Source organism: Pagrus pagrus (assembly GCF_965226575.1).
Source record: "Pagrus pagrus genome assembly, chromosome: 6".
NCBI classification, from domain to species: Eukaryota; Metazoa; Chordata; class Actinopteri; order Spariformes; family Sparidae; genus Pagrus; species Pagrus pagrus.
Window position 1 is genome coordinate 21,861,648 of NC_140190.1, and position 23,679 is coordinate 21,885,326.

The 23,679-nt window shown below is 40.2% G+C and overlaps 4 protein-coding genes across 9 annotated transcripts in view; 3 read left to right on the top strand and 1 right to left on the bottom strand.

Moving 5' to 3' along the window:
- The window catches only part of abca7 (ATP-binding cassette, sub-family A (ABC1), member 7), a 28,260-nt gene extending 23,766 nt beyond the window's left edge, over positions 1-4,494 (top strand). For all 3 annotated transcript variants that reach the window (XM_084355864.1, XM_084355866.1, XM_084355865.1), the window contains 7 exons: positions 24-130; positions 326-467; positions 589-723; positions 840-943; positions 1,073-1,165; positions 1,759-2,008; positions 2,491-4,494. In XM_084355864.1, coding sequence (XP_084211990.1) covers positions 24-130; positions 326-467; positions 589-723; positions 840-943; positions 1,073-1,165; positions 1,759-2,008; positions 2,491-2,946 — 1,287 coding nt within the window. In that variant the 3' untranslated portion in view covers positions 2,947-4,494. The remainder of the gene's footprint in view (positions 1-23; positions 131-325; positions 468-588; positions 724-839; positions 944-1,072; positions 1,166-1,758; positions 2,009-2,490) is intronic.
- Positions 4,495-4,543: 49 nt separating this feature from the next.
- LOC311259045 (uncharacterized protein) lies at positions 4,544-6,615 on the bottom strand (the record flags this gene model as incomplete). The annotated part of the gene is made up of 3 exons (XM_084355871.1): positions 5,883-6,615; positions 4,985-5,211; positions 4,544-4,685 (listed from the first exon to the last, which is right to left on the bottom strand). The coding sequence occupies exons 1-3, from the start codon at positions 6,471-6,473 to the stop codon at positions 4,544-4,546; spliced, it is 960 nt and encodes a 319-aa protein (XP_084211997.1). The 5' UTR covers positions 6,474-6,615.
- Positions 6,616-8,126: 1,511 nt separating this feature from the next.
- r3hdm4 (R3H domain containing 4) lies at positions 8,127-15,274 on the top strand. Of its 2 annotated transcripts, XM_084355873.1 has the most exons (8): positions 8,129-8,507; positions 10,147-10,304; positions 10,553-10,674; positions 10,754-10,871; positions 10,958-11,043; positions 11,645-11,730; positions 12,496-12,551; positions 12,829-15,274. In XM_084355873.1, the coding sequence occupies exons 1-8, from the start codon at positions 8,467-8,469 to the stop codon at positions 12,930-12,932; spliced, it is 771 nt and encodes a 256-aa protein (XP_084211999.1). In that variant the 5' UTR covers positions 8,129-8,466; the 3' UTR covers positions 12,933-15,274. The 2 variants fall into 2 exon arrangements, with proteins under 2 accessions (XP_084212000.1, XP_084211999.1); XM_084355874.1 differs by lacking the exons at positions 12,496-12,551; positions 12,829-15,274 and adding an exon at positions 12,223-12,464 and having other exon boundaries at positions 8,127-8,507.
- A 5,093-nt stretch (positions 15,275-20,367) lies between these two features.
- arid3a (AT-rich interactive domain 3A) overlaps positions 20,368-23,679 on the top strand; it is a 49,613-nt gene continuing 46,301 nt past the window's right edge. The window contains exon 1 of one of the 3 annotated variants that reach the window (XM_084355867.1): positions 20,368-20,677. The gene's annotated coding sequence lies outside the window, so the exon portion shown is untranslated. Of the gene's footprint in view, positions 20,678-21,203; positions 21,571-23,679 lie in introns of those variants that run through there. The other 2 variants (XM_084355870.1, XM_084355868.1) reach the window with 2 other exon arrangements.

Below are 23,679 nucleotides of genomic sequence, written 5' to 3' on the forward strand. Positions count from 1 at the left end.
TGTGTCTTTTCTGTGTCCTGCAGTGTTTTGGCCTGTTGGGGGTGAACGGAGCAGGGAAGACCTCCACCTTTCGCATGTTGACCGGAGACACGGCAATCACCTACGGAGAAGCTTTCCTTCATCACCACAGGTACGAAGCTCCTCCGTGAACAAGTTACTCAACTTTTTAAAAAAGCATTTTCTTCTTTGTGAGCAAAACATAATGAGATTTTCAGTAACAACTATTCAGATATTTGGTACTCAAATATCATCCCTGAACTTTGAAAAAAGCTACAACAGCAGTAGTTGTTGTTGCAGTGTGAAACTGTGTTCCTCTTGTCCTCAGTGTGCTGACGGAGATGGAGCGAGTCCACCAGCTGATGGGTTACTGTCCACAGTTTGACGCCATCAGCGACCTGCTGACGGGTCGGGAACATCTGGAGCTGTACGCCCGCCTGCGGGGAGTACCAGAGGAGTCTGTCGCCAAGGTAACGTAAAGGAGCAGTTCAACTCAGAAGTGAAATTAAGACATTGAGTTATGTGATATCTAAACACAGCTCCACTGTGCAGGATCATATTGAGAACTGTACCTTCTCTGCTGTCCTGTAGGTGGCGCAGTGGGGGGTGAAGAAGCTGGGACTGACCCAGTACGCTGAGCGGGAGGCTGGCGGCTACAGTGGAGGCAACAAGAGAAAGCTTTCCACTGCCATCTCCCTCATCGGCGCTCCGCCTGTTATATTCCTGGTGAGAATCGAACAGATTCACAAACAGCTGGAGGAGATGAACCTTAGAGAATATCACCTGTTAAACGTGATGCTTAGTCTTTTCCTTGATGCTTTGATTTCTTTTCTTCTTGTTAGGATGAGCCCACCACCGGCATGGACCCAAAAGCCAAAAGGTTTCTGTGGAACTGCATCCTTAGCGTCACCAAAGAGGGAAGAGCTGTAGTTCTCACCTCTCACAGGTAGGAGGAGATGTGCACCACATTATTCTTACATATACAGTGCATGGCTGTATGGCTGGATGACCCACCACATCCAGTTTTGAGTCTAGTTACATGTTAATGTGTTTTATCTTGTGCCTTCATGGTCAGTATGGAGGAATGTGAGGCTCTCTGCACCAGAATGGCCATCATGGTCAACGGCAGATTCCAGTGTCTCGGATCTGTACAACACCTGAAGAACAGGTAAACACAACACACCATACTATCTTCTCCTGTTTAACATATTCTGTTCAACCTCAATAATACAAGTCAAAATCCACTAACAGTTTCTCAGTCAATGAATGTTGGAGATTTGTGCCCACGCTGCCTAACCTTACCCTGCCTCAGTTGTATTAGTTGCTACATTTACGCTGGCCCTGTTTGCTTCCTGATTTGATAAATCTGTTGTCCAACATGGAGGTGAAGAGATCTGTGAACAACTGTCTGTGTGCTGATAGTTTTACTGTCACACTAAAGCAGCTGACTCAGTCACTTGATGAGGTTTACAGTCATGAGACGACTGAGGTCAGCAGCCAGGGTCTGAAAAGTTGTGAATTAAAGAGATCACCAAAGAGAGTATTCAAGGACGTGGTGTACCGTCTATCTCAACAGAGCTTAGCTCAATTTAAACATCATCATAATTAATGGCATTGAAACAAAATCATTACAGAAGAGAAGATCCTCAGCTCAAAACCAAGCAGTCCTTTGTGCACTGACCAAATTCTAATAAACTGTATTTATTTCAACAGCACATATAAAATCTCGACTTTTGTTTCCCTCCGTCCTTTATTTTCCAGGTTTGGTGATGGCTACACCATCATCCTCCGTCTGACAGACAGTAAATCAGACCCGGACTCGTGCTCCATCAGCGCCTATATGAAGAAGTCATTTCCCAGCATCGAGCTGAAGGAGCGGCACCAGAACGTGCTGCAGTACCAGCTGCCCTCACACGCCTGCTGCCTGGCTCGTGTCTTTGATATGCTGGCCAACAACTACGAGGAGCTCGGCATCGTCGACTTCTCCGTTTCACAGACCACCCTGGACCAGGTGAGGCGGACGATACAAGTGGGATGAAAGCTTTCAGACATTCTGTCTCTTTAAAACGATCGGGGATCTTCTTTAAATACAATTAAGTAGAGCTCTGCATCCATCCCAGATATCCTGAAGTGAGGCAATGTGTCAGTTGCTCAGATGATGCTATTTTCCATCACACTGCAAAAACTCTATAAACAAGTTCCTTATAAACCTTGCTGTCACTACAGTTTTGTCTGCCACTGGGCATGCGGTCACCCAGGAAAAGGAAGGTTAATCTGCGCTCCATTTCTGTTATAGACTAAATGATTGAATAAACTCAGGTTTTATTCTGTGTTGTTGTTATTTGTGACTCTAAGGAAAATGGAAACAATCCAGTTGTCTTTGCCACAGCAGCATCAAGCAAACTGCAAACAGCAATGCTAGGGGGGAAATGTTGTCTGTTGCCACTTTAAAGAATGAATTAATGTGACACTGAATTTGGTTCGTTTCTGTAGGTGTTTGTCAACTTTGCCAAGGAGCAGACTGACGACGACGTCCTCACAGAGGTGGTCGTCGGCAACAGACCAGCACAGACCAACCAGACTGCGCTGCCGGTCAGGATTAACCCTCCCACCATCCAACCTCCACCGCCAGTCACACCCCCTGAGCCCATCAAGACTCCACAGCAGCAGGGGAAATCATCTGACAGCAAACCGAAAGAGGGTCAATCCAAGAAGGCGAAAGCTAGCAAGGCCAAATCTAAAGAAGGCAAATCCAAAGGAGAAAAAAGCAGCAGCACGGCGATGACCAGAATACCTCGGCCAGAGGAGACGAATCAGGCGAGCAGTAACGGTGAAGTTCAGGGAGAATCCAGTAAATCCAGTGGGTCCAAACACAGAGCAGAGAGCTCCAGTAAAGATCCTTCTGCTCTCTTTATAGTCGACAGCAACACACAAGACAGTGCACTGTGACCGGGGCTGTTGCAACACAAGCTCAAAGCACCAACTAAAGTTAAAATCTTTTTAGTACTCACTGATGTTCATTTGAATGTTGCTCACTGTTAGCAGCATCCTCAATATGCAACATGGATCAGTGCACAGTGAAAAAGATGGACTTGTTATTGTTGGTGAAACTGAGGCATTAGAGGTGAATCTATCTGTAGAAAGAAACAACCATTACCGCTTCCTAAAATGGCTTTGGTGCCTTGTTCACCTGGTTAACAGATCGGTAGCTTTATACCCTTTATTTGGGTTCATACATCTTACACTGTGTCTTCTCTTTCTGTATCAATCTAATCACTCCAAAGGTCATGGTTTATTTTTCCTGAAACAATATTATGCAAAGCTGGATGTTAAAACAAGAGGTGGTGTTCCTCAGGGCTCAATCATCAGACCCCTCACAATCTCATCTTTATCTTGAAGAAAGCACTTTAAAAAAGAAAATGCTGCAAACACTGATAACCCTAACAGTTGTGGATCATTAATATAAGATGATTATTGATGTATTTTATAAAACAGCTGATGAGGGGTTGTTTCTGATCATTGTCTCTTACGAGGAGAGAATTCATATTGCAAGTTCATTGTTCAATACCTCTTAAATGTTTAATGATTAACTTTAAAAGTGTTATTGTTTTGTAAATCAAGACTTTTTTTGTCTTTTATCTGTCAGAATGTCTTTTTTTATTTATTACATGTGATTTGTCATTGTGTAAGTGTCACTGTCCAAACAGAGAGGGTATTACATATGATGAGGACAAACAACTTCTACTTCTATCTGGTATTTACTGGCAATTTTGTTTTGTTTTTCATTTGAGAGAAAATGGACATCCAGGCTTCCCACACTGCTCTTGAAAGTTCTGGAAACTTCATTCACAAGATATTAAAATATTTTTCAAATATATCGAAAAAGGCCAGACACACCGGTGTGACTCGACAGTTTTAGCTGTGTCGTGTCGTTACAGATTCTTCTACATCACGCCAAAAAATATTGAACAGCTCAAACTATCGAAACCAGATGCAGCTACATTGTTTTTGGTAAACAGATGTTTTGTTTTTTTATTTACTTCATTTTTTTATTTTAAGTTTGTTTTTCTTTTTTTTCCTATAAAAAAAATGACACAGCTGACTGAATGTCCAAAGCAGATTTTTACTTCACTGTAAGGTAGTGTTACATATTCAAAAGTTTGTTACCATAGTAACTGTAAGCATGAGACAAACATGAAGTATCCAAAGGGTTTCATCCCAAAATACCAACTGTTGTATTAAAATATAATGTTTAAGAAGGTTAAACTGAAATCATACAAAGCCTGAAATGATGCTGGATGATTAAAATGGTGGATGTTTTAGAATGAAAGTCTGTTCTACTGAATGTACTTTTATTATGTTTGAAAAGTTCAACTTGAACGTGAATTTATCTATTAGATGTACATTATATACTGAAATATGCTAGTATAGAAAAAAAGGCTAAATGTCTGTTGTGAATGTTTTGTCCTGAAGGAAAATAAAACTTTGTTTCCTGTATCTTTTTTGTGCCGTGTGTTGTTGAGTGCAGTTTATTGGTTTTGATCCATCACCGCAGCGTTTTGGCAGTCAGGAGGTTTTTCTTCGTCATGCTGAGGACGAGCGTTTGTTTTGGTGCAGAGAAAAGTGGAGGGAGGCTCTTGTGTCTGTTGACTCCACGTCCCCACACTGATGTTTCTGTTAGTGCTTCACTGTTAGAAGAAAAAGAGAAACTAAAGTTAATGGACAAGTAATTTATCAGATAAATAAACTTTACTCGTGATTAAAACTATATGCACACACATTAATACATAGTAAACCTACTTCAAGAACTTTTTAAGTGACAACATTTTTGATACTTTTTATGGCCATTAAAGGTAATTACACTAATGGGTTAGTCTAAGCAAATGGATAATAATGTTACCCTGATAATCTATTTCCCCTTTCGTAATAGAGCTACAATATAATAAATACTAACATTAAAATTGTACTAATAAAACACCAAACATACAAGTTGGCTGGCTTTACGTCCTCTGTGCAGTGATTGATCTGCTGCCCGACACTCCTCCCTCCCAGACGTTGTTCACTAACAGCCATGAGGAGACGATCAGACTGGACACGTCTCCACGGTCCTTCAGCACCACCTCTCCTCTTCCTCCCCAGTTTCTGTGTGACCGTCTGCAGCAGGGCATCCAGGCTGGACAAGGAGATGTCAGGAAGACGAAACTCAGGAGATCTCTGCGCAGAGAACAAGAGAGGAGAGTCAGACAGCTGTAGTGTGAAAACAAAACTCCTATTTAAAATTGCTTTAAAATTTAAAATCAGGTTTTTTCAAAACTTGTTCAGTGTCATCCTGTTTCACTCTGTGTTTTTGTCAGCTGTAAAGTGTCTGACGGGTGAAAGAAGTGCTCAGACCCATTCATTAAGTAAAAGTACTAACACCAGTGTATAAATACTCAAGTAAAAGTATGTAAGTATTAACAACAAAATGTAGTGAAAGTATCAAAACTAAAAGCACTTGTAGAAAAACATCTCTCGGGCTAATATGTATGAAATATTAACACTGATACTGACAGGTATCTGTTTACACATTTATTGGGTAGACAGAGAGGTCTGCAGTGTGTTTGGACTGTTTGAGGGGAACATGTGGTTTTCCGTGTAGTTTCTGATCAGTGACTCAATCATTGCTCGGGAAGACGCTTTTAAAACTCCCCATTGCTCAAAACCTGGGTGATTTCGACTCTACTTGGCTAACAACTTCCTCTTGTGTTAAACTTTGACTCAATCGTTTACCCTCAACCACAGAGCTGCCCATCGTGATGAAGTTCCTCCTGGTTGCCAGTAAAGGTACAATATAAACCCTCACGTGCTCATTGTCCGTGACATTGTCAGCTTTGTTGTTTACTCACACTTTTAGAGAACAGTGGGTTGTCTATCCAGGGCCTGCTGTTTGGTTCTTGTCCTGTTACTGGCCCCTCGCCTCCAAAGCTCTTTATAGCAAAGTTTGAAGAGATGGTCCTGGTTTGCTTGGGTGAACTGATGGGAGGTAGAGGTGTGTGGCACCTCTTGGTCTTCTGACAGTCACAACACTCAGGAGCTGGTTTGGGTTGAGTGATAGGTGGCAGCACAAAGTGAGGACTTAGTGGTCGTTCGATGTCCAAATGTAATCGTGTGTGAGAATCTTGTGTTTGTTCCACTGATTCGCTGACAGACGGGTCATTGTTGGTGCTGGTTTCTTGTTTTCTTGCTCCTTCCTCCTCTACAGGCTCCTTTGCTGCAGCCAGGACAGGCATCAGGTTGACACAAAGCCTCATCACGTTCTCTGACGTCTCACATGTAGCAGTGAGGCATTTGCTTCTCGATGTGGTGACTTTAATCTTCTCCTTTGACTTCACACTTCTCATCCTGGATATTGAGGGAACTGATTCCACGATCATCGGACAAAAGGCTGGTTCATGTTTTTCTGGTTTGACCATCCTTGTCTTCTTCTCTTTCCACATCCTGAAATTTGTACAAAGTCACCTCTGACAGTCTTCTCTGGTATCCTCCAAACATCTCTCAAAAAAAGCTTATTTATAAAAAATAAATGTCCAAACACAGTGTTTTGTATTCTGCAAAAAAACTGTCTCACAGACTCTGTTTCTCACCAGCAGCAGTGAGAAAAGGCTCAGAACAATCAGGAGGCTCTGTGGCAGCCTGTTAAACTGGCTGTTATGGTAACATGCACACAAACAATTAATGAGTGGAAAAAGGTCATTGTTGCTTCAGATTCTCATAGTGTTTGAGCTAAACCACTCAAAGATGCAGGATTATACAGATAATGGAGGGAGCAGTGGGTTTATTTTGCAAAATATGAGAGGACTGTACTTAATGAGTTTGCCAAAGATTGTCTATTGACAGGATGAATCACTTAGAAGTTTAAAAAAAAAAGTTGCCTCCAGCAATCCAGTCTTACGCTTTTGTATCTGTATGTTGCAGCTACATGTGTATGAACTGCTAACTTAAAAAAAAGCTTGTTTACATTGGCTTACATTTGTTTATTATTAGTAGGAGGATACGTGGGTCCAAGACCAAGTTTAGGTTTTACTGTCTATAACTGTTTTGGTTCACTCTCACCAGACTACGGTGGCCCTGAGGCTCAAAACAAACAACATTTCAGAAAACACTCCAGAAAACACAACATCTCACAAAACACAATGACATTTCAGAAAATACAACTTTCCAAAAACACAACAAAGGGCCATGCATTCATACATTTTATTTCCTCCGTTTTCCCGTGATAACGAGTTAATTTCATTTGTTTTCTCGAGATCTCGAGTTATTATCTCGAAATAACAACTGCCATTTTCCCGAGGTAACAGGATAATTTTCTCGAGATCTCGAGATAACGAAACTTTATTTTCCCGAGATAACGATATAATTAATTCAAGATCTTGAGAAAACAAAAAACAAAACAAAAATAGTGTAGTATATTAAATCATTGCAGGAAACATCATTCAGTGTAGCAATGTCAGAGGAGCAGGAGCATATCGATCACCGTGTCACATATATTTTCAATCAAGGCCTGACACAGGCTGAAATAGCATTATGCCTTGCTATTACAGATAATATACACATTAGTGTGCGTAATCTAAAAAGACGTTAAGCAAGGCTTCAGCTATAAAGCGCAATCTAAGTGAGCCTGATGTCGTCGTTGACTACATAGCTGACCAGCTACGAGGTCCCGGGCATCTCCATAATCTCAGGCCTATCATATCACAGTCATTATCTCGAGATCTCAAATTAATTATATTGTTATTTCGGGAAAACAAAGTTTCGTTATCTCGAGATCTCGAGGAAATTATCCCATTATCTCGGGAAAACGGCAGTTGTAATTTCGAGATAATAACTCGAGATCTCGAGTAAACAAATTAAATTAACTCGTTATCACGGGAAAACAGAGGAAATAAAATGTATGAATGCATGGCCCTTTAGGGCTTCCGTACAAAACTGACATTTCTTCTCATTATGTTGATATTTTTTGTTATTTTTTAAAATTGTTTTCAAGTTAAATTCTTTCATATTGCACCTTTAAAAAAACACGACATTGCAGAAAATGCAGCTATTTTATAAATAGTAATATATATATTGTGGTTTAAACTACAATAGTTACACATTGAATCTAACTATGTTAAGACATAGATGAAATGTCAGAAACTGGATCAAAAAACACAACTAAAAATGCTATGAAATACTCTGACTACATGGAGACAGAGTGAGAGCTCTCACTTTTTCTCCCCTCTTTGTCTGTAGTGGGAGGACAACAGCTATTTGTGTTCTGGAGCTTCAGCCCACTGTCGAGCTAGCAGCCAAGGAGCTAGCTACACTCAAGATTATCTAGCAAACATACTCACTGTTTAACTCTAGGTTCTCCTCCCAGGTGCATTTATTTATTTACACTTTACACACAAATCCAGAGCTTGGGTTCTCTCTGTTTGTTTTCGCTGGAATAAGATGGTCGTTTTGACAAACAACAATGAGGAACAGGATTATATGTGAGTATGTAGCTAATAGTAGCAAGCTAGTTAGCATTAGCCTGAAGTACAACTCCCTTTAAATAGCTAATTTCGCTTTTTACACCAGGAGTTATAAACGGTTGTAAATCAGCTGAAATCTTGCCAGCTTTCTTGCTGATCAGTAAAACTGGAAACATTGATAGTTGCTAGTTGGGTTGACGTTAATAGTCATGTTTTAAAGGGCCGCTGTTATCTTTTCCCTGTTAGCCTTTTAGCAGTTGGCAGCTAAGCTAGCTTGTCGTGCAGGCTTTAAATCAAATATAAACCACGTCAGGGTGTCTCTACAAACAAATAAGCTTATTAGCCTTGCTCTTGGCTTCTCACACATTAAATCTCAGTCACAGTATTTTCTTGTTAACGTGTACAGCTCGAGCTTCAAAAGTGAGACAAAGTATGATTAAGAAAGAAACATTTTAATATTTAAAATTGGTGCAGAAAGTATATGAGGCCACTGCCTTGCAATATAAGTTTCAAGCGTGCTAATGTCTGCATGTCTTTGTGAAATAATATGCTATCTCGCTGTGCACAAACCAAGCTAACTAACCCAGTTACTGTAGAGGTTACATCATATTATGTTTCTGTAGTGTTGCTTAACAGCCAGCAGGGCTCAGGCTAAAAATGGCATAAGCTGAGCAAGTTGGCAGCTCACAGGCAGAAGACCCAGCAGAGGCGGTCCTGCTCACACAGCCCACTGACCTACATCTGAAGCTTACTGCCTCTGATCCATACGAGCATACTGCAGGGATAAAACAGAAACTGTAAAGGAGGGCTATACATCCATAACAGCTGATTTAGGGTGTTTTAGTGACTTTAGTTATTTGGTGTGTTCTTGCAAACATGCAGAATAAGATGAGGGTGTATATACTGCATGCTCATATAGATGCACCGTTTTACACCATCATTCTGCAGTAAGCTATTCCAGATAGCATCCGCCTCCTGCTTGAAGCGTTGCACCCTGAGTGCTCAAGAAAATGTCAAAATCAAAGAGCGCACACAGCAAAAACTCATCCATCAAAATGGATGAAAATTGGGTCACACAAAACTCTTACATATCCCGTCTGCTGAGAAAAGCGTGCTCTCGTGTGCTGTGCCTCTCACTATCGCCAATCTGCCTGTAACCCACAGCTGAATGAATATTTCTGTGTACATTCATGTACTCTTATTTAGCTATGAAATGAACAAAAGAGAATCGCCAGGCATATTCAAGCTAAAATGTCAAACATTTGTTGTTTCCAGCTTCTTAAATATAAAGATTTGCTGCTTTTCTTTGTCATTCATGATGGTAATTAAAGAGTTTTTGAGTTTTGGGCCGGTGGTTGAACAAAATAAGCAATATATATTGATATTTTATGGACTAAACAACTAACCAACATTGTGAAATCTAATCTAATATGAAGATAATCGGCAGTTGCAGCCCAAAGACATCTTGGGAATGTAAAATAATCACAGACTGAATAATATATGCAGCAGCTTGAGAAAGTGAGCACACCTTAAAATTTAACTATATCACTCGAACATAAATAATTAAAATTGATCAGACTTAAGGAGCTGATACTCCCTCTTCAGGATCTTTGTGGCTAAACTGGCCAACTCTGCATCTTTTCTTGTGTTTCTGCAGCCTGATAGAGGAGCGTAAATGCACCTCCCTGCCCAGCTCTCCCGCCAAGCGAGTGTCTCCAGCCAAGAAGAAGCAGTTCTACATCAACCAAGCCATCCGCAACTCTGACCTCACTCCACGAGCCAAAGGCAAGAAGAGCCTCCGCCGGCAGGAGAACAGTAAGCTCTCATTTCACATGATCACTTTATGAGATGTTGTCATCCACTGCAGGCTGAACAATGCTGGACAAGCATTCAACAAAGGAAAAGAGCATTTACATTGAATCACTGCTGCAGCAAAAATGCTAAAACCCCCAAAGTATGTTTTTCTCTCAGTAATTAACACTTTAAAGTCTTGAATCTGTCATTGAAGCTTTGCTTATATCAACACTATCCCTCCATCGCTTCTCTCCTTCTCTGAAATTCAGCACGCTTCCTTGCTAATCTTCTCGAGAGAGATGAGTGCTCCAAAGATGATCTCGAGGTTTGCAGTAACCCGGCCATCCCATCCATCTTCACTGAGGCCTGCACCAACGGAAACTACATAGAGGTAAGTTGTCTTCAGCAGATCAGACGCTGTACTCCCTTCAAAAGCCAGAATAGACCTAACTCCTCTCTTGATGTTTCAGCCATGGAACGACTTCATGAACTGCTCTGGAGAGGAGCAGGAGAGGCTGCTGTCTCTGCTGGAGCAGGAGGTGGCCAAGAAGAAAACCACCAGCCGGCCCCCAAAAGACGAGAGGAATGGTGAGCTTCCTGGTTCGTGTGCCGGTTTGTGTCCTGGTTGTGTTAAGTGTGTCTGTTTGGCTGACCGTCACCCATCTACTTCACAGTAAACGTTGCCTTCACTGCTCAGGAATGCTTCCAGAGAATTGATCGCAGGCTGCGAGCGACTCTGCGACGGAAACAAATCCCCATGGTGAGTGTCGTGTCTAAACGATGTGTCAGCGATCATATCGGTCTGTGTACGTACAGCGGCTTCAAGCTTAACATGAAGTTTGATCGCAAAACCACAACTTCTTCTGTCCATCTATGGTGATATAATAACCACATTTTGATTAGACTATATAGATTTTTATCTTGTCATTGGGTATTTTTGACTGTTCAGAAAATGGTGTCAAACATTATGTTGACCAAGACACCGGAAAACACTTAGTTCCTGATTATTTCTCAGTTCCTGTAATCTGACTGAAGTTATTAAAGCCGTAAGACTATGCAGAGCCATGTCATGATAACTTCAGTTTTAATTGGATGATATATTGTCCCAGAAATAAATGTGATAAACGATATTATTGTCAATTTAAGATCTTTTTATGCCATTAAAGTACATCATTTCAAAGAGCAAGTCATTGGAAATATCCTTAAAAATATTGAGGTGCTGCGTCTCTAAATGGTAGACAAACCCTGCTTTTTATCCTGGCGTCACGTTGACCACAATATTGGTGACATTCTTATGTGAACAATGTAAACAAAGCGACAATATCAATCTCATCTTTCTCCCTGTATTTTGTCACCTGCAGGGAACTCTGGAAGCACTTGAGGAAAACCTTCTAGGCTTCTTCAACGCTCAGCCACACTCAGTTTACACGACCAACCTCGCCAGCAGGTAGAAATCCTTGTTTATATTCTTCTTTCAGGTGGGGAATTACTGAAAGAAGTGTGAGATAGTGAATAACTCAAGACCATATCGTAGCTTTATGAACGCTGCTGATACTCTGTATGCTTACAGGCTTCTAGTACATTAAATACTTCTTTCTACAAATATACAGTTTTTGAGTAATTAAATAAAATATTGGGAAAAAATTGGACAATTTTAAGATTGTAGGTTCTGACATCTTACATCATGGCAGGTGTTTTAGTCCACTTGCTCACTATCAGCTCTCGTCCTTTAGCGGTGTTGGCCCGTGTTCAGAACGGCTTCAGCCTTGCGAGACAAAACGCAGCCCTGTCATTTAAGTGAATGAGCCCAGTCAGATGATACAGTGAGGGTTGCAGGGGTGTGTTTTGGCGTCAAACTGGGCTCCCTGGATCGTTTATCATGTCTGAAACAAAACAACACCATCGACGCGGCCCATTTGTTCTTTTAACACACTTGCAGCCTGACAGATATCCATGTTGAAAGCCCGGCTCCTGACTGATGGATCCTGTCTATGATCCACACAAAGAAGCAGAGTCATTGCTGGAAACGCATCACAACACACAACAAAGGGATGTGAGCACTCCTGGCAAATAATTGGCCTTAAAATCACACTTAGACTGACTGTATTGATCGACGCTGGGACACTGGTTCACTCTGTTTGGATCAGGGTGATTGTTTTGAGTGGTGAGAGGACGGTGAGTCATTGATCTGTTGTTTGTGTTTGTGAATCAGCTTTGAGAGACTGCTGCTTCACGCCGTCTGCCAGTACATGGACCTCGTCTCTGCAAGTGAGTGCAAGTGCAAATACAAATTATTCATACTGGACTAATATGTAGGATAGGATAACCATTCATTTTTATACCACAGTAAAGCTGTAATGTCAGACCAGTCAGCGCTTGTCCACCGTCGATGTGCAGTTTTCATCACAAAAATATTATATGAAATGTTTTGAGGAAGATTGCTGCTGCTCTGTTTACATAATCCTGTTTACTCAGCCTGGTTGGACTTACCAGCTTAATGTTCAGTCACACGATCGTGATCAAAGTCTGTTTGTTGGACTCTCAGGCACCTACCACAACGGCTCACGTCAGACTGAAGTGGTGAACAAACAAGAACAGTTCCTGCCTCCTCTGCTTCTGCTGTCTGCCTACGTGGAGCAGATGAGCTGAGGCCACAGACGCACTCTGCTGCAGGCAGGAGCTCTGAGAGGTGTAGATAAGGTGCGCAGTCTGTATGTAATGTCTGTTTGATGTCCGCCAAGCTCAGAAAACTAAGCTGAAAAAAAAAAAAGTCTGCTTCCTCCTCTCTGGTTGCTCTCTGGTTTCTGTAGTAAATTTTCCATTCATTTTCACCACGAACAAACTGAGACCCTGTGTGTTCACAGAGGCTACAAGCTACGCGTTACATGCAAAACATTGCGGTTAGCATTCAGCTCGAGGCACAGCTCAGCTCGAGTACATAAGGGTGACACGCCTGAGGCAGAGGACAACCATTTTTGTCAGTTAACGTGAGCTCTCGACACCATCCTCAGGCCAAATTTGACATTTTCTGCCCCACTAACAGAGACATCGAAACTGTTTCCTAATCCAACAGTTTGGAGTACATAACTATGGAGCTGTGTGGCTCAAATTAAATACCGTTTCCATAAAGCATTGGGAATAAAATGAATTATCTCTCCCAACTATTAAGTAAAGTCATTAATCCACTAATATAATTTGGATAATTGATCTCACAACCTGCTTTGTGATGTTAAACTTACAATAATGAATTCATGATAGAAACAAATTACATTTAAGAGAGATGGTAACGACTGTCTTTCAGCCCAGTGATGGCATTATGTCAAACTGATTAATGAGCTGTAAATCCTTAAAGCAACAGGTAAATGAACAGTTGATCCCTTTTCATAGTGCAAATTGAAGAATTAAACTTATTAAGTTTACATGTTTACATAAAATAGGACTTTTCAAATGTTATAAGTACTTTGCTGTCATGTGTGAACTCATTTAATATCAATTTCATTAAAACACAAATTAATAAGGTTGAATAATGACGATATTAACCCTGAAAAAATGGTGGAAAATCTACTTGGAGCTATTGACTGACACTTTGTAAAGGTGCTAAGACAGGAAGAGCCGCTCTGATGCATCACTGCCTGAAGGATTAGCCTGTAGGATCTGTGTAAGTAGTGAAGCATGAATATTAATAGTCTCTCGTCATTATATGCACAAACACATGAGTCATCATTGTAGGTAAAGATGCAAATGTCTTTCGTCAAGGTGGTGAAATAACAGGTCTGGAATGTAAAGTGATTCTTCTGTAATTATCTCTGTATTATGTTTGAGAAGAAAACTCCCAGGATTTCTTCAGGATCGACTTCTTTATTATCTTACTCTGCATTTTCTTTGTCACCTCGTCTACGCCAGCTGTGTTTCAGCTGCATTTTTCAGCAGTGATTCAGCAGTGATCAAGAATACGCTGACGTTTTAACCAATCAAAATCTCTGGAAAGAAGTGTTTCCCTGTTTGTTTCCACTTACGAGCTAAAGTAAATGATTGATTGGTTGATCCGGTGTAGAAACTTACAGACACTTGGAGCTGCTGATGTGACGTGCTGCCTTCATGGCACGCCGGTGTAGATGAGGTGTAAACGTTAAACTTAAATCATCATCAGTAATCAAAGACAAAATAAGGAACTATACTATAGTTAAAACCTGTTAGCATCCCTGTACTTTTAGATGTAGTCATAGATTTCTTCCACAGTTGTCATTCAGGTTACACCGAACACACAACTCTAACGTTTAAAAACATTTTTTTTTTTTTTTTTTACATAAACGGGTGATATGGTTTGAAGGTATACTGTAGGTACAGTAGATGTGTTACAAAACCTGCTGAGTTTTGACTCTTAGGTGTGTTTCATCTCAATAATAACATGTACAACCCCAGAAAAGCACTTCTGCCTTATAAAAACAGGTTTCTAGGTTTTTCTGTACATATATTTCTACATTTGTACTTGACTGGATTTTGGAAACAGGTTGTATGAAAAAAAAAAGAGAGAGAGAAGAAAAGAAAATCTTAAGCCTGATTTCTTTTTATACTGTCGTTGGCAGTGAAACAAAACTTGACCTGTTGGTGCAACAACCAAAGTATGTGTGTTGTGGTTTTTGTTTTTTTATGTGAGGAAATCAAATTTCTCAGGCTTTTACTCTGAATGTCATGTAGTGATCTCACACGGTGTCATTTTTTCTGTGTACTTCAAGATGAACTTGTTACTATCATGTTCACCCCCACCTCATGGGGGCGCTGCCAACTTTTTAAATACATGTAGAAGTAGTTGTGCTGTAAATACAGTTCAGATAATTGACCTGTGCCAACATTTGGATTGAAGAAGCCTATAAACGTCTCAAAGCTTTATACAACAGACTGACACATCTTTGTGTATATATGATGGTATGTATGTGCTATGGTACCTATTTATAATTATCACTGCAACTATTAAAGGATTTAAGATATTTTTTCTCTTGTCTCATTTCATTGTGTTCTTATTACTTCAAAATGCTAAAAGACTTTACTTTATTCTTCCACTCTGCTACATTTTGGAGGCAAATCCTGTACATTTGACTGCACTGCATTTATTTGATAGCTTTAGTTACTTTGCAGATTGCTGCATCAGAGCCAAAGTAGAGGATTTTAAAATGTATTTAATAGGTTATGTTTCCACCTGTGTCCGTTTGTGTGTTGGTTGGTTGGTTTGTCAGTAGGATTACGATCTAGTTTTATCGGCAGTCGGATAAAAAAATACATAGAATGATACATAGAATACAGTTTATCTACATGTAAATATATGAATAGTTTACTTTTACTTTTGATACTTATGTACATTTAATCTCAGTTACTAAGACTTTTCCTCAAGTATTACTCATAATGGTGACCTCAGTTGTACCAAAGTAATAGTATAACACAATATCTTAACTTTTACACAAGTATGACTTTTGGGTACCATTTAAAAAACTGCTTAGGCTAATGAAAGTAGCAAACCTCTCTTCTTAATTAACTGATGCTGCTGTGTGACCACATTCCCTTTGTTAATATTAGTCTTTAGTGTGTGTGTGTGTGTGTGTGTGTGTGTGTGTGTGTCAAGCGTATTCATTGAATTATGACTATATAATAATCAGAGTCAATCTGGGAAACATACTGATGCAGCAGGAGCAGAAAACAACAGTATGATTTGATGAAAACCCTGAAATAATATTTGGGTCGACTGCAGAACTAAACATGTTATGTGATAGAACAAACTAATTAATAATCTAATTAAGGATTTTAAGTTCATGATGGGAAGCCAAGGATGGGCCCTTTAGTTTTTAGAAAGACTGTTGAGCTAAAGTAAACATGTGATCCTCTCAAACAATTTAATGCAGGTGTTTTGTGAAGTTTCTTAAAAAAGATACACCTGTGTGTTATGCTCAAAGTTGTTCCACTAGATGGCGCACTAGTACAAACAAAAACAGGCCAGACAGGAGCCTCTACATCACTTAATGCACCATACGGACCATCTGCACACATGGTTTATAGTTTTAGAAGTTGAAAACTGTTTATCTTTTAGTTTGATTTCCACTGAACCAGCCTTGAAAGATGTAGAAAAGACGTGTCACGACTCAATGAAAGAGGACTTCAACTTCGATGTACGTGTCTGGAGGAAGGTCAATTAGCAGCATATTTTCAGCTATTAAACAAGTGTGGACATCTGCTCTTAGATGGAGCAGTTTTCAAAACAAGAAGACCGCTAACAGAGTCCAGCAGCAGGCATTCATCACACATACCTGACAGATGTTGCTGTTTGATATTTAACTGAATGAATGAATCCTCGCTGTATTTGTTCCCAGCCTGTGTTTTGGCTTAAAAAGTAGCTTTATAAAAGTTTAAACAAAAAATTCAGAGGAATTTGGCTCCATATTGAAACTGAGCTGCATTTGCATGTATTTTTAAATTATTACATATTAAGAACACAAATTAATCAAATAAATGAGTCCTTTTATCATGAAGCCATGTATCCGAGATAAGAGACAACATTTAGAAAAGGCTGGATACTTTGAATCTACACTGAGTGTTTACATTAAAAACAGGAATATTCAAACTGTATAAGTCATACTGAGAATAACTATGAGCACTTGTTTGTCAAAGTTTCCTATCTTTGGGAAAAGAACATCAGGCAGCACAAATCCTGTTAATATTAACCTGAAGTGTTTAAAGCTTTATCTTTAGCTCGTTCGTGTTTTGTTGTGTTCTCGCGAGCTGTTTTTATCAGCTATTTCTACTTCTTGTTGTTCGATGCTCACATCATTGTGGGTATACAACCAGTAATTTCCTTTGTTGACCACACCCTGGCAAAGCCCGGTTTGAGCTGGAATGCATCATCGGTGTTTGATAATTCTGATACCAAGTGTGAAATTATAGTTGTCATCACCACAGAGGACAGCCTGTTTGATTTTAATTTTATATCTCTCCGTGTCAGCGTACTTCTCTCTCCTCTCTCTGGATCCTGTTGCATCTGATGAGGCAGACAGAGGATCATTTTTCTGTTTTAAATATCTCAAGCTCTTTATTTTAGTTAACAGCTGCGACCAGCTACCAACCAGTCAGCACTCACAGGACGTTTAAAGCGTAAAATCATTTTTGGAAATAGATGACATGGCCAGTGTCTTTGAGAAGCTGTCAACAATTGTGGGATGAGGGCAGAAAAGACTGCAGTATATTTAACTGTGACAGAATGGCTTCCTTTAAATCACAGCTTTCTTTTTCAAAAATGTGTTGTTTTTACCACAGAGTTTGGTCTGTGTGAGCAGACTAGTCCTTTGTTTGCGCTGTGGCTTATCATTTTTCCACTCTGAAATGTATAATTAGTCCTCGTGTTTCACTGCGTGTCTCCTAAACACAGGTTTATCTCAATCAAACTAGAAAAGGTCTCATTACAGTATATTGTTTTGAGTGACGTTGGATTCTCTGGGGGAGAAATACGAAGTGTTTTCAGCTTTTGATTTTAGTTTATTTTGATAAAACGTCAAAACCAGACAGCGGTACTGAGGGATTTTTGATATTCTGTGGTGTTATGTAAAGTTAAGTCTCCAACTCCGTGTCTAATAAGAGCAGTAACAGTTTAGTATCCTGTGCTTAATTGATTTATCTCAGTCTAAGTCATTCATTCACTCCACATGCATTCTGAAAGTAAAAAGCAGCTCAGTGTAAGTTCCCCTCAACTAAATAAACCCCTTCACCACCTTCATATTTTCAAAATGTATGTGCAGAGCTTCATTACTCTAATGACAGTTATTTAATATACGGATGAAAAATGTAATAACACATTAGTCGGGGATATAAATGGTTGGTTACATCAAACTAGCTGCAGTTATCACACCAAACACAGTATTGATTCTGGCTCTCCTCCAAGGGACCGTCAACAAAAATCAACAATGAAAGGAAATGTAAAGACAACGCACAATAACACAATAAGTTCCATGACAAATACTGTAATTTACATTGTACAAATGTATTCAACACAAATACAGACTTGCAGGAAAGTATCAAGTATTTCTTAAGAAAAAAAATACATAAGTAGACACTTGTGATGGGTCACACCAGCTGCGCCGCCTGTCAACATGTTCATGTTCTGACCGTTGAGTACTCAGTGGTTATTACTACAAAGAAAATTCATACATTATCTACTCAACCTCCTGCCGACTGAAAGTCAGGTGAAATTTCGTTGTCCACAAATCATTTCTGGAGCTTCACAGCAAAACAGCGCTGCAACTTTTTCCTAAACAACTGAAGAGGATGGAGACTTTTTTAGGAAAAAAACATAAAATGTCTCCAGTCCAGTATAATCCGAGTCTCCAGAAGCCAGAAGATCCCACATTGACTTGAGACGATGTTATTTACACCCTTTTTTAAGCCGAAACCTTCACTGTAAGCTAAGAGTGTTAGTGAGCACCACAACTGAAGTGGAGGCACAAGCCCGACCACGTGTGGAGGGTGTAAAAAACTTGTTTTCAGATTAAATTGGGACCTCTGGGTTTCTGGAGTTGGATTTAGTGGCATGAGCTGTATGGAGTTATTTTATGTTTATTTTCAGTTGTTTTTTTTATGCTTTAAAACAAGTCCCTGTCTACTTCTGTTGTTGCTCCTGAAATGTTTTGTGGACAACAAAACTTCACCTGACTTACCATTTGCATGAGGCTGAGCAGATGATTGAATTTTAAATTTTGGGTGAACTTATCCTTTAATACTTGACCACATCTATCTTTAAACTCGTACACAGCTGCGAAGTTTCATGACTTCATCTTGTTATTGTGCTGACAAAATCAGACAGACATAAACACCTGGCAAAGTACTCAAAACCACTTCTGTGGCGGTTCCCCATACAATAGGTGTGCCCAGCACCACATTTTGCCATGGTGACACACCACACACACACACACACACACACACACACATACACACACACACACACACACACACAACAGACTCACAACTGGAAAACATTACCAGCTGATGCTGTCTGGTAATAAGAGAAAAGTCAGAAAACAAAGATTTATTAGGGCTGCACCTCACAAAGTTTCTTTATCAATTCGACTGCACGTCTTGATTAATTGATTTATGCTTTGATCATCAGTCCTGGTGAAAAGTTTACACACACTTGTAAAGAACATGTTCATCGTGGCAGTCTTCAGCTCCTATGATTTCTACAGCTCTCATTTTTCTGTGGTGGAATGAGACACAAACTACATTGTCACAAGAAACGTTCATGAAGTTTGCTTCGATAATGAATCTAATATAGGTCTTCTGAAAATGTGACCAGATCAAGAGGAGTGGTTAAAAATTCAGCCAGAGGACGACCAGAAGCTTGTGGATGGCTTTCAAAAGCACCTAATTGAGGTGAAAATGGCCTAGGGACATTTAACCAAATATTAGTATCACTGTATATTTTTGAGCCGGCAGATTGGGTCACATTTTCAGAAGACCCGTAATAAATTCATTATTGAACCAAACTTAATGAATGTGTCTTGTGACAAAGTGGTTTGTGTTGCTCTCATTCATCACAGAAACATGACAGCTGTAGAAATAACTATAAACTGCCCATGATGTACAGGAAATGCTCTTTACAAGCGTATGGAAACTTTTGACCACGATTGTGGGTCTGAGAATTGTGCAAAAATATGTCTGCCCATGCCTCAGTGAAAGTACTTCACATTTTGAAATATGATTCATCGGTATATATATATATGTACTGTATGTATGTATATAGTGACACGCTTGGTGGAAATGTACAGTTCCTCAGACACACTGCTCAAACATTTGACTGCAGAGAGATAAAGTGTAAATGTTTGAGCGGATGCATCATCTTTGAGTACATCTCCACCAATTTCTTTTTTTCTCTCTGGGCCCCCTCCCTGCCCACTTGATAACGCGCACCCTCGCATTTACCGACATCCCCTGCTCTGGAGGGAGGGAGGGTGGGTGGTGGGTGTATGGGGGGGCTGGCCCCTGCTGATTCAGAGGTTAGGAATTTGCATCTGATTACTGTTTGTCAACCAATGATCTGACTGTGCAGGCCGGAGAGTCTCTCCACGCCTCTCTCTCTCTCTGCCGTGCGTCTGTCGGGCTGTGTGAACGTTCCGGGGCTCTCAAACTCTGACAACACAATCACACGCAAAAGCCGAATGCGTGGATATCATGCCGTCACATGAAACCACTTTAATTGTAGCCGATAAGCACACGAGCCACATCTCCTCTTCCTCTTTCTGGTGCTTTTCTCTCAGTGTGTGAAAAAGCGAAGAGGGAGACTCACTGCGCTCACAGACGGGGAAAGCAGGAATGTTTCTTCCGGTTCCAAAGAGTGTAAAAACGGAACGGAAGCCGATGTGGTGAGTTCAAATTATCTTTATTTCTCGTTCGCCTTTATAACTGTCTTATACATCATTTTGTGTGTGTGTGTGTGTGTGTGTGTGTGTGTGTGTGGCTTCCTTCTTTTTCCGCTGCTTCTGGTTTACTTGTCACTCAGAGGAGGCAGCTATCTTTTTTTTTTGTTTTGTTTTTATCGATATGACGTTATCACATCGCCTGATCAATAGTGTATTGCTAAGGTAGCGGATGTACTCACCTGCCATATGTCAGTCAGCAGACGTTATTTAACGTACGCTGGGTGTAACGGCACTATTTCTTGTAATAAGTGTTTGATTTTTACACCGAGTTTTAACCGAGTATAAAGAATAAAAAAAATAAATATGTGTGTGTGTGTCACAAGCAAGCAGAGGTCGTGTTTCATATTTTCCTGTACGCTAATAAAAACCAAAAAACTAGCGTAACTGAAACTTTATTAGCCGCTTGCTAACATTCGAGTAACGACCGTAAACTTGATTTGATGTTCTTGTCGTAAAACCATAATGCTAACTTGGCTAGCCGCTTCAGCTAATATTACAAGCTGATTATTTAGCTTGAGGTCAGTGTCGGATAAACCAACGGCTCGTGTGTGTGTCGTGGAAGATTTGTGGGCTAAATAGCTAATTAAGATGATGTTCAAGTTATTTTACTCATGGTGGGGGGGAGGCTTCGTCCTGTTCAAGTCAAACCCACCTTTTTTTTAAGTTGAGTGTCCTTTACAACGATATTTAACATTCATTACCGTGACAGTACATCCTGTCGCCCTTTACGTCGGATATACAACCCACACGTCACATGCACTGTGTGGCAGTATCAACAACTGGGCCTTTGAAGGAAAGTTTGACCTGACAAAATGTTTGGGGTCAAAGAAGAGACAGTAAGACGAGGCTGCTTTTTAGGCCTTATGTTTTGCAATTTACATTAATAATAGGGGTCGACTGATAGGGCTTTTTCAGGGCCGATACCGATGCCAATCATTAGAAATCAAGGTGTCAACATTTAGATCAACCAGTTATGGGATGAACCCAAGTACAGCTTACTCAAGTACTGTTATTAAGTACAATTTAGAGGTACTTTCCTTGAGTATTTTCTTTTTCTGCTACTTTATGCTTCCCCTCCAAGATATTTATCTGATAAATTAAGGTACGAGTTACTTTGCAGATTCAGATCATTCAGTGTATTAAGGTTATTAATTGTGATGAAATGTGGGTGGTTCATTGTGTGAGAGGATGTTGCATCAGAGCCAAAGTCGCACATTTTAGTTTATTTTATTGCCAACTGGACAGAAAACTCACAGATAAGCGGAAAAATGCTGAATATTGGCCCTGATAAAAGGCTGAGTGGTGATGTTTTATTATTGTGTTAGACATGTATAAACTGCAAACATGCACTTAAAGATGCGACAAATACCTGTCAAGGATCAACACAGGCTTGTATCTATCTAGTTTTAAAGGAGCACTTCGTAGTTTTGGGGAAGAATTTTTAATCTAATTTTTTCTTTTAGTGCCTACACAAACTAATTAAACAAACTCTCTTCGTTTTCATTACTGAATAAATTGAATAAACAAACTGACCTTAAAGTACAACACAGTATCATGCAGTTTTACTTTGTTTATGTCTGGCGGACCCTGCCACCTTTCTAGCTTCAAACAGTTTTCTGGGAACCTTATTTTCCTCTGAGAACAGCTCGTTTATTCAGTTATGGAAACGATTGTATTATTATCTCATTAATATTTGTTGAGTTTGAATTTCTCCTACACAACTACCAAGTGCCCGATTAACATCTAAATTGTGTTATTTGAATAAAGTCCTTGGGCTGTTTGGCTTCCCGCAGGTGATATCACATAAATTGCTTGGTATTTCTGTGGAAGCGCAAAACAAAGGCGGAGTCAGTGGATAAAAGAGTCTGTCAGCATCTGCTGAGATCAAGTCAAATCCAACATGTCAGGGGAGCGATATAAACACAATGAGCTGCCTTCAGTGCTACAGCAGGGTGGTGGGAAAATCTGCTGTACATAAAAGGCAGTGTATGATGTCAGTGGACATTAAGGGGGGCAGCAAACTTTTTATCCCAAGTGGATTCAAAAAGAAGCCATCCTTCTCCTTTTTTCAGGAGATACTGGCTGGTTGTGTCAAGCTGACCAACCTCACAGCCACAACCAAAACTGACATGGTTTGTGGTTGGTGTTATAGTTTCTCACCAAGGAGCGGGGGTGGGGAAGAACAGGCACAGGAAGCCAGTTTGGTTTTAAAGCCTCGTATAGCACTTTGTCTTAATGACCTTAAACGTATACGTTCTGAGAACATAAAGTCTGGTTTCAGTAGAGAACTTCATTGTTCTGGGCTGATGTAAACGTGTCTGTCCTGGAGGTGTTTCCACCTTGTCAAATCAAAATCTTTAAGTTTATTTAAACATATATTTTAACATCATCTTTGGTTCACTGTGACGTCACAAGTTAATGAGGAAATGAGATTCAGAAACCTCCACCAAGAAACTGAATGACAGGAACAGGATGAGGCCAAGAGAGTGTTTTCTTTTGGAAGTTTACTTTTAGATGTTTATGGTGAACGACCACCAGCCATTGGTCGACTACTCGTCAACAGTTTCAGTTAACAACGATAAAGAACGCGTACAATGTTAAATTGTATAACACCCGCAGCCTCACAATGTGATTATTAAGCACTGAAATTCTTAAGAGATTTCCAAGCCCTTAGTGCACCCCGCACCCCACCATCTTCCAATCACCTTATAGGCTTGCCCATACATTGCCACACTAATCTGTTTGGTCCAATCTGGCATATGGTATCTATGGCCGGCACCAGCTCAGTCAGTGTTTCCAACGGAGAGAAATACTGCTGCAGCGGGGGGGAGCTCGGGGGTGGGTGGGCGTTTATGTTGTGGATTAGAAACGTATGGCCAGCGATCAAGTTCAGGTCTTAAAAGGCCTTCCCTTGTTTTTGCATAATGTTGGCTGGCGCTAATAAG